This window comes from Hypanus sabinus, chromosome 15, assembly GCF_030144855.1.
Source record: "Hypanus sabinus isolate sHypSab1 chromosome 15, sHypSab1.hap1, whole genome shotgun sequence".
Classification (NCBI taxonomy): domain Eukaryota; kingdom Metazoa; phylum Chordata; class Chondrichthyes; order Myliobatiformes; family Dasyatidae; genus Hypanus; species Hypanus sabinus.
In genome coordinates, this window is record NC_082720.1 from 69,770,953 (window position 1) to 69,789,776 (window position 18,824).

Below are 18,824 nucleotides of genomic sequence, written 5' to 3' on the forward strand. Positions count from 1 at the left end.
TTGCAAGGATAAGCGCCAGGAGGAAGATCAGCAGGAAGGGACAAACGTACAACTGAATCATCTAGGGAGTGATCCCTGTGGAAAGCTGAAAGGGCAGGGGGGATGTGCTTGGTGGTGTGATCCTACAGGAGATGGCGGAAGTTACGCTGAATTCTGTGCAGGACCCAGAGGCTGGTGGGGTGGAAGGTGAGGACAAGGGGAACCCTATCCCTGGTAGGGTGGCAGGAGGATGGGGTAAGGACAGATGTACATGAAATTAAAGAGATGTGGGTGAGGGCAGCATTGATGGTGGAGGAAAGGAAGCCCCTTTCCTTAAAGGAGGACATTCCCTTAATTCAGGATTGAAAATCCTCATCCTGACAGCAGATACAGCAGAGACGGAGGAACTGATGGAAAGGGCTGGCATTTTTACGAGTAACAGGTGGGAAGACATATAGTCCAGGTAGCTCTGAGAGTTAGTGGGTTTATAATAGACATCAGTAGATAATCTGTATCCAGAGAGAGAGACAGAGAGATCGAGAAAGGGGAGGGAGGTGTCAGAAATGGAGCAGGGAAATTTGAGGGCAGGGTGGAAGTTGGAGGCAAAGTTGATAATTTTAAGATTTGAGAAAACATAGGGGATGTCAGAAGTAGTTTTTTAAAATATAAAAACAGAGAGTGGTGGGTGCATGGAACACACTGCCGGGGATGGTGACAGAGGCAGATACATTAGGGACTTTTAAGAAATTCTTAGGTAGGTACATGGAGGGCTAGGTGGAGTGTTACATTGATCTCAGAGTAGAATTAAAGGCCATCACAACATTGTAAACTGAAGTGCCTGTACTGTGCTGTAATGTTCTTGTCTTATGCTATTCTAATCTATGGACTGGGAAAGCCTTGGGATCAGGGATATCACTGGCTTTACACTCCCATCTGATTGTACAAATGAACAGTATTGAACAGGGAGTCAATCCTCTTATTTACTTCCCCTGCATGGTAAGTTGTTCTGGAAGGTTAGAACACATGGGATTCAGGGCGAGCTAGCAAATTGGATACAAAATTGAGCAATACACTAAAATAAATGCTGGAGGAACTCAAGTCACAAGGCATCTATGGATGTGAATAAACTGTCAGCATCTTGGGCCAAAAATCTTCTTCAAATACGGCCTGATCGGTTAAGTTCCTCTTGCACTTTCTGTTCCAACATCTGCAGAAGTCCATTTTTATGGATACAGAACTGGCTTGATATTGAAGGGTTGTTTGCTCAGATTAGTGACCTGTGACTTGTGGTGTGTCACAGGGATCAGGGTTAGGTTCTGCTGTTGTTTGAGTGTATTGACGAGAATGTAGGTGGCCTGACTAGTAAGCTTGCAGATGACCTTAAAATTAATGGTATTGTGGACCGCGAAGTTACAACATGATTGAGATCAACTGGAAAAGCGAGCAAGTGAGCGAGAGATGGAATTTAACTCAGACAAGTACAGAATGTAAAGTGATTTAACATGGAAAGTTAAAAAAGGTCAAGCCACTAGATTTTCAGTGAGAATTTGCTATTGTGTCATAGTCAAAGTCAAGTTAATTGTCATATGCACAAGTCGATGCAAGCTCAGGCCATGAAAAGAGTACAGCAGCACAGGAACATAGTACTGTACCAGCAGCCTTCACAAGAAAATCAAATTATACATCACTTTCACAAGAACACAATTAGAACAAACATATAAGTCATCAAAGTGATCCCACTCCTACAGTTGTGGGAACTGGAGTGATTAGGGTTCTGCCAGTTGGTTCAAGAACAAAATGGTTGAAAGGAAGTGCTGTTCTTGAATGTGATGGTGTGAGAATTCAGGCTTCTGTGCCTATGTTAGTTACTCAGTGGTGAGGATCAGTCATAGGCTTTGCATGTGAAAGCCCACGACCAGACAAGAGCACAGCTGAGGTAAGATCGTTTGACAGCTGGCTAAGATCCATTCTGTGGCTAAGCTTGTCAAAGCTGTCAAAATGCTCCAAAAGCTTCTGCCATTCAGAATCAAACAATAATATTCCTGCCATTAAAAATCTCAGAACTGTTTTTTTTAATCAGAAAAAGAATGAAAGTACTTAAAAACATTTAAATTAACATAAAGAATTTTAAAAATCTAAACAGAATTACTACTTACCTTAATTCCTCACAAAGCACGTAAAGCAATGCAGAACTCCTGTGCTAGGTCCAAATCTGCAATGATTTCTCAATTTAAGTGTGGGAGAATTGCTATAACTTCACACCCTGACATTTCATTTTATGAGGATATGGCGTGACCGTGGGTGGTAACTGACAATGGGAAGGTCATATCTGCAAAATCTAACCTATTGACACAGTGAGTGGACCTACAGTAGCTGAATAACCCGGTGCAGTAAATGTGAGGTTAGTTCCAAATGAATATATTCGTGAAAATCTAAGAATAGTAAAGGCTCAATAGGATTTAGAACTTTGCCTTTCACTAACAGCAGGGTACAGAAAACAATTTTAAATGACTTTGGGAGGCAACGCTTCATAACAATAAAAAACATGATGATGAGGAGGTATAGTTTTGCTAAATCTTGATAAAACTCTGAATATGTCATGATCATAAACAAGGTGGAACAAGCTTGAGGTGTTGAATAGACTGCTCCTGGTATTGTGGACTGAAAGGGTTAAAGTTGCAAGCCAGGCTCATTGCCTTCAGGAAGCAAGGAGTTAAAACAAATAAATTGAACCATGACCTTTATAAACTGCCCACTTGTGTCTGAACTATAATACAAATGTACAAATAATGGAAAGAGTGTGGCACATGTTTCTCTGGGTAAGTTGCTCATTAAAGCCATGTTGCGTGTGGTTTAATGCAACAGTGCCCATTTCTGGCTGAAGTCCTGCTTGATGAAAGATTGGACCTGGTGCTTTGAGGTACAGTTCACCCGAGGAAGGTTGATGTTTGTGTATACAGGTCCCAGTGAAAAAGAAAAGGGTAATTCCCAAGGGACCACATCTAGAAGTCAGTTGAAGATGTGAATTAAAGGTTCTTACACATGCCTGCCTGATATTTCATTATTGTGCTTTTTTGTTTCATAATTCCCAAGTCTCATAGAACATAGAACAGTGCATCACACTATGAGTTCTTCGGCTCACGACCTCTTAGCCTACTCCAATATCAATCTAATACTTTCTTCCCACATAGTCTCCATAGCCTCTTGTCTCTGCCTGAATAGTGAAACCTTGATGAATATTATGAGACAGAGCCACTCTTATCACAAAACTCCATCTGTGAAGATGGCTGAGTGATAGTCTAGACTGGGTGAGGGGGATTGGCAGTATACACACAAGGACAGATCCTCCACTTCCATCATCAGCTCCATGGCAACCTATTTTGCTGCTACATTATGGTAACCGAGGAGAATGCGATAGGTGTCACTGGGAACTGAACAGGCTTCCTTTTAGTGGTGGCAGTCATGATGAAAAGCACTCTTAGTTTGCAAAGGTAACATTTTTCAATTTCATGATTTTTAGAATGCAGCAAGTATTTAGTACACTGAGAAAGAGTTAAACATAACTTCCAAGCCAATATAGCCAGTCTATTTATTGTGTACACCAGGAAGGCCTATGATTTTCACTTTTGATATTAATTCAGACCTAGCAATGTTCAAACCACACAGGTCCCCTCTGGAAATGTGTTTGAAATCTCTAGGCTCCCCCTCACCTTTACTTATCTAAAACCACAAATCCATCTGACGTATTTTCAAAGGTCTTAACACACAGAAATTCCTTTCAAGGTAGTCACGTGTTCCACCTTTAATTTTGTACAGTGAAATGAAACATTTTCAGAAATTATCTCATTTGCAAATTATACACCTCATGCAATATTAAATTTCCAACCTATTGGCTCCCCTCAAAATTCCCACAACGATTCAGTAAGATTAACATTCCAACTCCAAAACAGTTCTGTTGTACCAATCAGGATTATAGTTCAAGACACCACAGGACTGTTTATTTTATTCCAGAGTCACCCTGTTCTCTTTATCATTAATTTAGTTTCCTCGTGCCAGCTGAAGCTCTAGTGTAGCTAGCTGAGGAATTTTGAAGACTAAACATTAATTCCTGATAACTTCTAAACCTCCATCTTCAGTTTAATTTGTGAAGTGCCAATGCAGTTTAGTCGGCTGGTGTGTGGTGGTATCTGCACCGGACATCGAGTCGAGTGATCTCAGGTTCAAATCCGGCTGGCTTTCCATCTTTCCATGCTTTCCATCCATGCTGGGCTGAACATCAAGGAAGCAACTCGGCCTCATAAAAACAGACAAATGCCAACAAAAAAGCAAGGTTGCGGCCTGATGCGCCACAATGCGTGGAGGGGAACGATAGCATACAGTAACAAAGCACATGAAGCATTGTTCTTCTTCACATGGTACACTAAGCAACACATTTTATGAGAACTACAGAGATATCTTGCATGACTAGGTAGTGGTGTGTTCCATCTTAAGTAATACTGAGTAAAAAGAAACATTTTATAATCTTAACACATCTGTATATTATATATGCCTCTCAATATTCAGTTTCAAACATTCAGTAATTCCCATTATTCAAATTACCTTTCCAGAGACGACAGTAAAATGAAATCACTTTGACATTCATCCAATGCAATTGTAATTACGATTAGGTAAATTAACAGTGTCTGTACTTGTTTAGCATTTTTGCTTACATTCTTACCTGTTTCTTCATGAATTGTGAAGACTCCTAGACCTGTCCCACCCTTGATCCAGTATCGAATCTCACCATCCTTCCCTTTATCTTCATCCTGCGCAGTAAGTCTCATCACTGAGGTTCCCACAGACACCCCTTCGCTGACAGCATCTTTGAATGCAATGGAAGAGAAGCGAGGACGGTGAAGGTTTTCATTGATGTCAGTCACTTCAATCTCCACATAGCCTGTGCAGCTCAGAGAATATGGTTTCCCATCATCAGCGGCATGAACAGTGAGATTATAGAAGGGGTTGGTTTCAAAGTCTAATTGCTTATTGATGCGGATTGCTCCCACAAGTTTGTCAATTCTGAAAGCTTTCTCTTTAGTTAACAGGCTATAGTGTACATCACCTCCCTCTCCAAGATCTGGATCGAAGGCCTCCAGCCAGACTATAACAGTCCCCACTGGAAGATCTTCAGGAACTCTCACTCTGTAGAATGATGGGACAAATTTGGGTGGATTATCATTGACGTCTTTTAGGACTATTGTTAGCTCAGTGGTCGAGAACAGTTTGGGTTCTGAACGAGGCTGATCGCTGGCTTCGATCTTCAGAACATATATTGGTTGATGTTCCCGATCTAATGCACCGGTGACAAACACGGCACCTGAATTTTTATCGATGGAAAAGGTTTTGGTGTCAGTCAGGAGTGAGTATTCTATTTTTCCATTGTTTCCCAGGTCATTATCTTCAGCCTTCAGCTGGGTTACAATCCTTCCAAGTTCTATGTTTTCAGGAACTATCACTGAATAACTATCCTGTAAAAATACTGGTTTATTATCATTTACATCCAGCACATGCACTGCCAATAGCCTCCAAGAGGATTTCTGGGGCCTTCCGAGATCATATATTGTAATGTTTAAAGTATAAAGATTTGTGGTTTCATAATCTAAGGGTAATATCACCTTTAGATCACCAGTCTCCATCTCTGCAATGAAGCAGCTATCATCATTCCCTTCTGCAATCACATAGAGTAGTTTACCATTAAAACCGGAGTCAGGATCAGTTGCGTGAATAGTCAAGATGGTTGAATTGACTGGGATGTCCTCTCTTACATCAATGGAGTTTGGAAAATTGACATCAAATTGTGGAGTGTGGCCATTGATGACATGGGCATAGGAAAAGGAATCGTCTTCATGTGGTTGATGATGAGGCTTAACAGAAAGTAGGAGGGTCTCTGCGAGCTGTTTAATTGCTCCAGTGTCTTCACACTGTACACTGACCATTTTTGCATTGTCTGTAACAGTAAGGTTAACATCTATAGCAGAAGCGTAGTGCTCCCCATCTGTGGCTGTGATCTTAAGATTAAAGGACATTACACTGCCCGGGCTGTAAGGGAAGGGATTCTTCAACGTCAGGGCCCCAGAAATCGGATTGAGATCAAGGTAGTCCAGTTCATTACCAGAAAACAGTTTGTATTTGATCCCTTGCAGTTCATCTGCATCAACTGCCGAGACAGTGGTGATGAGGTGCCCGATGGGGAGATTTGTTGAAATGTTACCCTGGCAATTATTCTTCTCAAATAGTGGCTCATTGTCATTCAGGTTCTTCAAGTAAATCGTGACAGGGACTTCCACCTCATAGTCATACGGTGAGCCCCAGTCAGAGGCCCAGACTCGCAGATGGTAGACTCGCTGCATGAGTTCATAATCCAGGTCCTCGGCTGTGACAATGGTACCTGTGAAAGGATGAATGTTGAATGGAACGGGAGCCACATTGGCAATGCTGTATGTGACGTAGCCATTTTCACCCTGGTCTTTGTCAGTGGCATTCACTGTTAAAATACTTGTTCCAACTGGAACATTTTCATCGATACTCCCTTGGTATGAAGATGCAATAAACTCTGGAAAATTATTATTGGAGTCTATGAGATGGATAAGAACTCTTGTTGAGATCTGTCCGGCAGTGGCCTTCACTTTCAGTTCAAAATGGGACTGTTCCAAGAAATTCATTGGACCTGCAGTGGTAATGAAGCCAGTATGAGGATTTATCTTAAACTTTGTACTATCATGATTACGTTCCAACTGATATGCCTGATTTGGAAGTTGAGGATGAGCTTTAACCATCACAACAGGGCTATTTGGGGGTGCAAACTCACATAATTCAACCTCATAGAGGTCTTTCTCAAACTTTAATTCTGCTGTTTGTTTGGGTGGTATGTGAATGATTTTTATTGGTGAATTGTTTGTGGGGTGGCTTTTCTGCCTTGCTTGCAGAGACAGGTTATAACCATGGGGATTGCTCGCCCAGTTGGCCTCATTGTTATAAATGAGCTTGAACTCCTGACTGTTGTAGTAGAAAGGAACCAGTCGAAAGTGATGTGATGGATCCCCATTTACAATATCCACCGTTTCAGCTCCTCCTTCTGCGGTGATAATAGCATATGTGACATGGTGGTCAGATCCAGGAGGAACCAGGCGTACGGAGAGAATACCTGGCACCTTTGGACCAACATCCTCCACATTGACGCTTAACTTTGCGATGCTACCAATCCCACTGCCTCCACGCAGCTTCATCATGCGGTCCACTGCCAAGATTCGCAGGTTATACTGCTTCAGCGCTGTGTAATTCAGGCGACCTGCCAGCGTGACAATCCCACTGGTGGGGTGAACAGCAAAGATGTCAGTCCTGTCCTTGAAGGCGTAATAAAACTCAGCATTGCTTCCAACGTCAGCATCTGTTGCCGTGACTCTGGCAATATTTGATCTCAATGGGGTATCCTCTGGTACGGAGACAACATATGACAGAGGCGAGAAGAGTGGACGTAAGTCATTCCTGTCAAGGATTTGTATCATCACTTTGGTCCAGCTTTCATGATAGAATGTCTGTTCAGATGCCTGGACTGTCAGTATATAATGATCTTTAACTTCTCTGTTTAAGACAGCCATATTAGAGCTTCTGGTTCTTATGCGTAAAAAGCAGAAATCACCTACCACATATTCTTCAGCTTTGAAAATGTTTGCATTGTCTCCAGAAACTATTTTATATTGAATGTCTATGATGGCATCTGTAATCTGAATGCCCATTTTAATGGTGCTTTCCACATAGGTCTTGGGGGAGGAATTTTCATAGATGGTAGCATTGTAAACATGATGGGTGAATTTGAAAGGCGAGGAGTGTGGTTTCTCCAGGCTCACTTCAGAGATGCCAAGCACTGCCAAAATGGCTACGAACTGTAAGCATTTTGCCGCCATGTTTCATCACGTTGATGTGCCTCTTGAATTCTGTAAGAGCAATGGAAATTCATTAGCTGCTTGGCATCAAAAGTTCCTAGCAGTAAAATTCTGGTAATGTCCCACCCTGAGGACTTCTACATTCCAACAAATGTCCTGGACTATTGAACATTACTCCTATTAGTATGCAAACACACACTGTTTCACTTATACTCAGTGGCCACTTTTTTAGGTAAACCTCTACAACTGCTTGTAAACGCAAGTATCTAATCAGTCAATCACGTGGCAGCAACTCAATGCTTTAAGCATGCAGAAATGGTCAAGAGGTTCAGTTGTTCTGTCAAAACATCAGAATGGGGAAGAAATCCCTGATCTAAGTGATTTTGATTGTAGAATGATTGTTGGTGTCAAGACGGGGTGGTTTGCGTATCTCAGAAACTGGGATCTTCAGCAAAACAGCCTCTAAGGTTTACAGAGGATAGTGTGGGGGAAAGAAAAAGAAACATCAATGAGCATAAGTTCTGTGGGCAAAAATCCTTGTTAATGACAGAGGTCAGAGGATAATGTCCAGACTGGTTCAAGCTACAGGAAGGTGACGGTAACTCAAGTAACTCAAAGACACTGCTCTGCACAGCAGTAGTATGCAGAAAGAGCATCTCTGAACACACAACATGGCAAACCTTAAGGTGAATGGACTTCAGCAGCAGAAGACCATGAACATACACTCAGTGGCAACTTTATTAGGTACAGAACTGAGTCTATATCTACATGTTAATATTACATATTAATATAGGTTATATTAAAATATAACACATTTTTCCAGTGATTCTAACATGTTACCTAGAGGGATAACACTTTTTTCCCCAGTAGACCCCATGAGTTCAAAGGGAACAGGAAATACAAAAGCACTTGGGAACCAGCTCCAGGAACAAATCTACCCATGCTCCTGACCCTTGGTCTACCAGGCACCAACCCCATCTCAATCCACAGTTTGGTCTCTGTCCTGGCCACAGTCCACAAGCCTTGGTTTTGGCCACCACACTACACTGGTGCTTTGGACACCGGCTCACATTCCAGCCTGATGAGTTTAGTCAATGCAGGACCATTAGGATTTCTAAACAATCAGGTACTGGCTTATAGAAGATTTATCAATTTTCCTCTCATTTATAAGATTTGACCTTATATGAACTCAGGATAATCTGGTGAAGTAGTGCCATTGAGACTTACCATTGTCTAGTCAAGGGTTGCATACGGTGACATATATGTACTCTGATAATACATTGAACTTTGGTGATCATGAAACAATTGGACGATGAACAAAGAATTCTATTTAGAGAAGGTGACATCTTCGTTCGGCACAGACTAGAAGGGCTGAGATGGCCTGTTTCTGTGCTGTAATTGTTACATGGTTATATCTATTAGCCTGGCCTATTTATAAGTCTGAACTCATAAGTGGAAGACATTACTACTCTCTATACTTAATTTAAGTCTACTCAGCCCACGTAACTCAAACAGTATTATTGAGCCTATAGAGGTGGGGTGTAGAGGTTTTGCTGGCTGCTCAACATGGGAACCTACTCTCTCCTTGGCATTGGGGGGGGGGGGGGGGTTGCAAAGAAAAGAGCCATCAGGACCATCACAGAGGCTGCAGAATGAGCCTCTAGCTGGCTGTGGATCAAGAAGTGTGACCCATGGACCAATGCTGCAGGGACACAAGTCAAGGCCTGATCAACCCTGGCTGGGCTGCCTGGGTGACAGATGCTGAAAGACCCGAAACACCCGATGACACCAGGTTACATCATTGATGATGTGTCCCGGCGTGCTGTTTTGCTTATCAGTCAAGGAGAGTTCATATGCCTTTTCATCCCTAATATACTAAGGATCCTGATCATGGTGAAGGGTCTCAGCCCAAAAAGCTTAATGTTTATTCCTCTCCATAGAGAGAGCCTCCAGCATTTTTTATATGTTACTCTGGATTTCCAGCATTTCTTGTGGCTATACTGAATATTCTCTCCCTTTTTATTATTTAACAAGTTGATATAAAAACAGACAATTCTAGCATTAAAGAAAGAACTGATTTGACAATCAATCAGACAACAATGATAAAAGCCAATTTAAAATATTTATACCTAGTACATCAACACATGGTGTACCTTCATCAAAAGCAAACATTTTTGCAAGTTCTGTGATTCAGTGTTGCTGCTACGCATATGAAGCAACATATTAAAATGTAATAGAAATGTAATAGTTGATTGTTTTTTCTGGCTCCTATGTTCACCATTGAGGTCAAATATGCAGAACCTTCAGCCTCATGCCCAAACTAACCTGAAGATGTATCAATAAGAATGGCTCTAATGAATAAAAATACCTCAAGATGTACTGGGTGTAATGTGATGTTCATTATTCATTGATATCTATGGCGTCACAGTAAATCTAGCTTCTTGGATCAATCATCAGATTCAAATGTTTGTGAAATACCACTTGGTTGCCAGTTGAGCCTGACCTGCCCTTTGTTCATCAGGCCTCTGGCAAACCTACCAACCTTTTGGCTTCGTGTCAGAGTCTGCAATGTTGCCAGAGCTGGAAATTGTCTTTGCTCCCTCGCTTTATCTTGCCAGCATAAAAGTGATTACCATCACCTGTCTCAGTGAAAGAAATCCAACTAAATTAAAACAATCCACTTAATAAGTCAGAGCAAAAATAAAACTGCTGGACAAACTCCGAGGGCTCAGCTGCATATTTCGACCTAGTACATCAACACATGGTGTACCTTCATCTACAAATGCAAACATTTTAGCAAGTTCTGAGGCTGAGGGATGGTCGGCATCCTGACTCAAAAGTCCAACCATCTGTTTGCTGCCACAGATGCTGCTTGACCTATTGAGTTCTTCCAGCAGTATTTTCTCCTCTCTGGAGTCCAGCATCTGCAGTCACGTGTGTATCCAAGTTATTGAATGTTTAGCGGACAAGGCCTCTCTTGATATCACCAGGATCACTTAGCTTCAGACTTCATCACAGCCTTCAAATTCAAAGAAAATTTAGTATCATAGTATATACAGTACTGCTTAAATACCTTATTAGGCACATATATCTAGCTAGGGTGCTTAAGACTTTTACACAGCACTGTATATTATGACTTTCCTGTTAGTCAATAACACTTAATACTACTACGCCAATACAAAGCTGAGTACTCTTATTTCTGTTTCCCAACCACCTTCCTAGCCACTGTTGACTTGAAACAAACACAGAGCCATGTATCCCATAGTAAGTGACTCTCCAAGCCCTTTCCTTCATCTACAGAACATGTCAAATGCAAAATGGAATCTTCTTACTTGCTTTGATGAATACCAATCCAAGTACTCTCAGTCGCTTGACATCATGAGAGAACAACCTGCCTGACTGGCAACACTGATGCCATTATGCCACCAGGGAAGTATCTTCCCTGAAAGAATTGTGGCAATTCAAGGTGGTCTCTCATCTACAAGTTCTCAAGGGCAATTATAGATGGCAATAAATACTGACCTTGCAGCGATGCCTGAAAATGAATTAAGGATACAAGTAATAGACTTATTCAGAAGTAAGAGGCTGGCAGACGTGACTCTTCATCAATGACTGTCCCATAGCAACTAGCTTCAACAGGATTCAGTTTCACTTATCACACACACATCAAACGAAGTTGAAACGTACCATTTGCTTTAACAACCAACACAATCTTGAGGGCAGCCCATAAGTGTCACCATGCTTCCAGCACCAACATTGCATGCCCACAAATTAATGCTTTAATACAGGAACATGGAGGTGATTAGATCAGATCAGGAATGAATGGTGGAGCAGGCTCAAGGGGCTTGATACATTTATTTATCACATGTGCATCAAAACATACAGTGAACGTACAGTGCCAGAAAGTGGTGTCAGACGCTTGGGTCTCGGGCAAGTTTTAATCGATGCAGTTTGTGGATTGGACTCTTTATGATGTGTTTCTTGTTTTATGGTTCTTTTTTTCTGTTGCTATTTTGATTAGGGTAGACTGGCTCTGCGGCCTGCAGCCAATGAATGACACAGAGCCAAACTGAACTGACCTGAACTAAACTGAGGCTTGATGTTTTATATTCCGTGTTTTTCACTCATTTTTTGCCATTTGCCTAATTTGTTTGCACATTGGGTGTGTGATGTTTTCTCTGAATGGGTTCCATGCTGTTCCTTTGTTTTGTGGCTGCCTGAGGGAAGACAAAGCTCAGTGTTGTATACTGTATACGGCAAACGTATTTTGATTATAAATATACTTTGAATTGGTTGATTACTTTAACAACCAATAAAACCTGAAGATGTGCTGGGGGCAGCCCGCAAGAGTTGCCACACATTTCAGCACCAAGATGGCATGCTGACCATTTTACTAGTCGAGGGCTAAGTTTGCTCCCTTGACTGCATACAGAAGTGAGATAGATCAACTGCTCAAGTGGTGTCACAACAACAACCTTGCACTCTACATTGATAAGACCAAGGAATCGATTCTGAACTTCATGAACGGGAGATCAGGAGAACACACAGCAGTGTTCATTGAGGGGTCAGCGGTGTAAAGGGTGAACAGGTTCAATTTCCTGGATGTCAACATCCCTGACGATCTATTCTGGGCTCAACATATTGGTGCAATTACAAAGAACACAAGTCAGTGGCTATATTTCATTAAGAGTTTCAGGAGATTTGGTGCATGATGAAAGTATCCAGCAACTTTGAACTGATGTACTGCAGACAGCAATGCGTTGGGTTACATCACTACAAAGTATGGAGGCTCCCATGCACAGGATCGAGAAATCTGCAGAAGGTCATAGGCCTGGCATCACGAGCAGGAGCATCCCCACGATCAAGGACATCTTCAAGGTTTCAGAAAGGATCTGGCAAGTGTGGATTGGACTAGGCTGTTCTCTGGCAAAGATGTACTTGGTAAGTGGGAGGCCTTCAAAAGGTGAAATTTAGAGAGTACAAAGCTTGTATGTGCCTGTCAGAAAAGGTGAAGATAACCGATGTAACGAATGTCATCATTCAAGAGATAGCAGGGCCCTGGTTAAGAAAAAAGATACATTGCAGGTATAGGCAGCTAGGAACAAATGAAGTGCTTATGAAGTATAAGAAATAAGGAGGGCTAGAAGAAAGCATGAGGCTACCTTAGCAGAGGTTGAGGAGAATCCCAAGAGATTTTACAGATATGTTAAGAGCAAAAGGATTGCAAGGGACAGAATTAGTCCTCGAAGATCAGAATGGTAATCCATGCATAGAACCAAAAGAGATGTGAGAGATATTAAATGCACTTTTTGCATCTCTATTTACTCAGGAGACAGACACAGAGTCTGTAAAAAAAAAGCGCAAAACGGCATCATCTATCTGGAAGAGGAGGTGGTGTTTGCTGTTGAGGCAAGTTAGGGTGAATACATCCCCAGGACCTGACAAGGTGTTCCCTCGGACCCTGTGGGAGGCAAGCTTAGAAATTGTCAGGGCCCTACCAGAGATGCTTCGATCATCCTTAGCTACAGGTGAAGTGCCGGTGGTTTGGAGGATAGCCAATGTAGTTCCGCTGTTCAAGAAAGACCCTAAAAATAAACCAGGCCAGTGAGCTTGACATCAGTAATGGGAAAGTTATTGGAAGGTGATCTAAGGTACCATATATACAAGTGTTTGAATAGACATGGACTGATTAAGGATAGTCAGCATGGCTTTGTGCATCTTAGGTCATACCTAACAAATCATTTAGAATGTTTGACAAAATTTTCAGAAAGGTTGATGAAGCCAAGGCAGTGGATGCTGTCTACATGGACTTTAGCAAGGCGTTTGACAAGATCAAAGCAAAAATATTTAAATGATTTGAAAATATGTTGGACTATAGGCCAAGAAAGCTCAGAATCAGAATCAGGTTTAATATCACTGGCATATATTGTGAAATTTGTTGCTCTGCAGCAGTGTTAAAGTACATAATAAAAAAACTATAAATTATAAAATGGCTAGCACGAGAGGGCATAGTTTTAAGGTGCTTGGAAGTAGGTACAGAGGAGTAGTCAGGGGTAAGTTTTTTTTATAAACGCAGAGAGTGGTGAGTGTGTGGAATGGGCAGCCAGTGACGGTGGTGGAGGCAGAAAGAATAGGGTCTGTTAAGAGACTCCTGGATGGATACATGGAGCTTAGAAAAATAGAGAGCTATGGGTAAAGCCTAAGTAGGTCTAAGTTAAGAACATGCTTGGTACTGCTTTGTGGGCAGAAGGGCCTGTATTGTGCTGTAGGTTTTCTATCTTCCTATGTTTACAGTTAATCTAAATATATATAAATTAACAATTAGTGAAAAATAAGAGGGAAGAAAAAAAAATTAGGTAATGTTTATGGGTTCATTGTCCATTCAGAAATCTGAGGGGAAGAAGCAGTAGCGGAAACATTGAGTGTGTGTCTTTAGGCTCCTGAACATCCTCCTTAATGGTAGGAATGAGAAGAGGGCATGTCCTGGGTAACGATGGCCTGGATGCCACTCGTTTTGAAGGTGTCCTTGAAGCTGGGGTGGCTGGTGCCAATGATGAATCTGGCTGAGTTTACAACTTTCTGTAGCTTTTTCTGATCCTTTGCGGTGACCCTCCATACCAGATGATGATGCATTGAATTAGAATGCTCTCTGTGGTACATCGGTAGAAATTTACAAGTGTCTTTGGTAACATATTAATTCTCCTCAAATTTCTAAAGAAATACTGTATAGTCACCGGTATGTCTTTGTAATTGCATCAATATATTCAACGAAGGATATTTCCTCAGAGATGTTAACACCCAGAAATTTGAAACTACTCACCCTTTCCACTCCTGATCCTAGTGAGGGCTGAGGTGTGTCCCCTCAATGGACCCTTCCTATATAGAACTATGTGTAAGTTATTGGCCGAGTGAATACAGCACTGAGTTTTACTATGCATGTGTTCTGTATATATCCACGCAGGAGTAATACAGTGGAAAACCAGCAACATCTGTGGAACCATCCCCCAGCTGGTTTCAATGATTTATAGGAGAGAAATATGACTGGCAAGTTTACTAAGAGACAATGATCTTCCCACAGCCATCATTCCTACTTCTTGAGAGATAATTGCCCTGTACACCGACTAAAATCAGGAACTCCCCAGGTGACCATAGCTCTACTTCCCCTCATCTGTGCTGCATTCCTAAGCTGGCTTGCCTGGGCCTGTGGCCCTTGTGAACAGGTCGGTGTAGAATGCTCTAATTATCTGACAGTACAGTTCAGAGCCTGTAAGACTCTGGGGACAAACAGAGATAAAAAATCTTTACACCAAATACTAATGAAAACTAAGACTGTGAATCCCACTGGTGTCTGTAAGGAGTTTGAATGTTCTCCCCATCACCGTGTGGACTTCCTCCGGGTGTTCCAGTTTCCTTCGAAATTCCAAAGATGTTGGCGCTAGGAGGTAATTGGTCACGTGGGTGTAATTGGGTGGCGTGGACTTATGCCAGTGAACTTGATTCAGATATGTTATGAAATTTGTTGTTTTGTAACAGCGGTACGGTGCAAGATATAATAAAAATATAAATTACAATAAAAAAATATATACACACGTAAAATTAACTTTGGTGGCAGCAGAACAGTATAATACGTAATAAAAATAACAATTTACAATAAAAAAATATACACAGTACATATATAAAATTAAATTTGTTGTTTGTTGGCAGAGCAGTGCAATACATAATACCATAAATTACAGTAAGAAATATTTAATTTTATATGTACATCTATATAAGTAGTGGAAAAAAGAGAGCAGTAATAAATAGTGCAGCAGTGTGGACGATTTCATTGTCTGCACGGAAATCTGATGGTAGAGGTAAAAGGCCATTCCGAAAATGTGGAGTGTGTGCTCTCAGGCTCTTGTGCCTGCTCCTTGATGGTGGCAATGGAAAGATGGCAGGTCCTGGGTGATGGGGTTCCTTAATGATGGATGCTGCCTTTCTGAGGCATCACCTTTTGAAGAAATCCTCAATGTTAGGGAGGCTAATGCCCATTAGGCCAGAAAGCCCTGTAACTGAGCTGCATCTCTTAAATAAAATCAGTAAATGCTGAGAATCAGCTCTTTTAGCTAGGTTTCTGTTACCTGTATCAACTCAGCTGCCAGACACAGATGAACATTAACTAACACAAAGTACACTGCAGATGCTGTGGTCAAATCAACACGTACAAACAAGCTGGGGGAACTCAGCAGGTCGGGCAGCATCCATGGAAATGAGCAGTCAACGTTTCGGGCTGAGACCCGTCGTCGGGACTGAAGGAATAGGGGGAAGGGGCCCTTTAAAGAAGGTGGGGGGAGGGTGGAAGGTGCCAGGTGAAAAACCAATCAGAGGAAAGATTAAGGGGTGGGGGAGGGGATAGGCAAGAAAGGTGAAGAAGGAATGTAAGGGGAAAGCACTATGGGTAGTAGAAGGCAGAATCATGAGAGAGGTGATAGGCAGCTTCTTCAGTCCTGACGAATGGTCTCGGCCCAAAACGTTGACTGCTCATTTCCACGGATGCTGCCCGACCTGCTGAGTTCCTCCAGCGTGTTTAAACATTAACTAACCTTTGAGATCAGGTATTTTCTGCCTCCATTTCTATGCTGGAATCAGAAGTCAATTCTGTAATCATTATACCCCATCTCCAATGCATTTCCATCCCTCCCCTTTCACTCTTCTCCACTGTTATTGATTTGACAGTTGGGCTAGCTGTCACAGGCAAGTGTACAGTCTATCTGGTGCAAACTCCCATCTCTAATAAGGTTATGTATCCTAGTCCCAGTCCAGCCATAGGCACAAAATCCTAGACTGACAATCCAAGGCAGTTACTATTATAAACTGAGCCCTCGGCTGAACTTTGACATAAAATATTCTACAGCCACTAGAGATTCTACAGATGCTGGAGGATTATTAGCAGGTCTGGCACCATCTATTGAAATGAATTAACAGTCGACATTTCGTGTTGAAATCTTTCTTCAGGACTGGAAAAGAAGGGGGAAGATGCCAGAATAAAATATATAATAAATATATTACATCACAATATTGAAGAAGAGAAGTTGCTTTTTGGCTAATGGCAGATTAGGGAGTTACCCAAACAGCCTTGAAGAACCAGTTATCATTTTAACCGGAGTATTGTCATCTGCTAAGTGGCACATTGGCTGTGAAAGGAATATTTAGAACTTAATCTGCAAACTTAATTTTGACAAGCACATAACGTGAAACTTGATGGGAGAGAAAGAATTTAAATTATACTAAGTATACAAATCTCCAAACGCAAAGATTTGGTTTTAAGCCTACGTCAGAACTACTCCGCCATAGCATAGTGGTTAGGGTGATGCTATTACAGCTTGCAGCAAAGTTCAAAGTTCAATCCCAGCATCCTCTATAAGGTATTCTCCGTATGTCTTCCCCACAGAATGAATGGGATTTCTCCAGGTTCTCCGGTTTCCTCCCACAGTCACAAAGATCTACCGAGTAGGTTAGTTGGTCACTGTAAATTGTCCTCTTGTTTGATTAGGATTAAATCGGGGTTGTCAGGGGTTGCTAGGGGGGACGGTACAGCTTGAAGGGCTAGACGTGCCTATTCCACACTGTATCTTCAAATAAAATATAATAAATGAAATAAGTAACTCTTGCATATCTTTCCAACATGCTTATAGAGCTGTTTGCAGTTATACTCTCTTTCCAATCACTAATTAAGAATGTTGGATCCACGTTAAGTGGAGGGGGGGGGGTCACATGGAGATGTACCAAATGCATCAAAATATCAGAATATGCACGCTATCAAAGCAATCCAAGAGATTTCCCTACTCTTCAGATTGATGGAAGTCACCTGGCAGGAAGATGCCTTTTTGATTCCAGGCTGTGTCTTTTTCTACTTCAAAGCCTTATTTAGAATATTGAACTGGTTATGGCTGAAACCTGCTTTGCTCCTGGAAACAGAATTTTTGTAAGACCAGTGAAAAGAACATTAGACACTCATTTAATATACTTAAGGATCAATGCCAAGTTTAAACAAAATCAAGGTCAAAGACGAGTTTACTGTCATACGCACAAGCATACTTGTGTGAGTGCCATGAAAACTTCACTTGCAGCAACATCACAGGCACATAGCATGGGATAAAAATCAATTACCCGAGAAATCTAACAGTCTCAAGTCAGTAACTATTCAGGGGTATAAGACAATCTGCTGAGGAACTTAATGGGTCCAGGCAGCATCTGAGGAGAGAAATGGACAGTGGATGTTTCGGGTCAGGGTGTTTCATATAGACTGGGTGAGAAAGCGGCCAAAGGGTAGGAGAACACAGAGAGGGTTCGGTAAGAAAGGGTAGCACAGAACTCCCAAAGAGAGGAAGATAATCTCTCCAAAGTGGACATGCATGTGGAGACTTTGCAGTGGGATGGTAAAATAGAGACTCAAGCAAATGCAGATGCTGAAAATAATCTGCTGGAGAAACTCAGCAGGTTAGGCAGTATCTGAGGAGGAAAATGAACAATTGATACTCAGGTTCAAGAATCTTTATCTGGCCATACTCTCGGTGGCTACTTTATCAAGTCCCTCCTGTACCTAATAATGTGGACACCGAGTGCACGTTCGTGATCTTCTGCTGCTGTAGTCCATCCACTTTAACCTCCAACATTGTGCATTCAGAGATGTCCTTCCACACACCACTGATGTAATATGTGGTTATTGGAGTTACTGATGCCTTCCTGTCAACTTGAACTAGTCTGGCAATTCTCCTCTGACCTCCCTCATTAACAAGGCCTTTTCACCCACAGAACTGTGCACTCCAGTGGTATGAACTTTTAAGCACCTGGACTGTGCAGTAAAGTTGCAGGAAGAAGGCAGGATAATGGGGTTGAGAGGGAAAATAAGTCAGCCATGACCGAATGGTGGGGCAGACACGG

At 41.8% G+C, this 18,824-nt stretch overlaps 1 protein-coding gene across 1 annotated transcript in view; it reads right to left on the reverse strand.

The window, feature by feature from the left end:
• fat2 (FAT atypical cadherin 2) overlaps window positions 1-7,922 on the reverse strand; it is a 102,587-nt gene extending 94,665 nt beyond the window's left edge. Inside the window, exon 1 of the mRNA XM_059990504.1 lies at window positions 4,697-7,922. Coding sequence (XP_059846487.1) covers window positions 4,697-7,922 — 3,226 coding nt within the window. The remainder of the gene's footprint in view (window positions 1-4,696) is intronic.
• Between the last annotated feature and the right edge of the window lie 10,902 nt (window positions 7,923-18,824).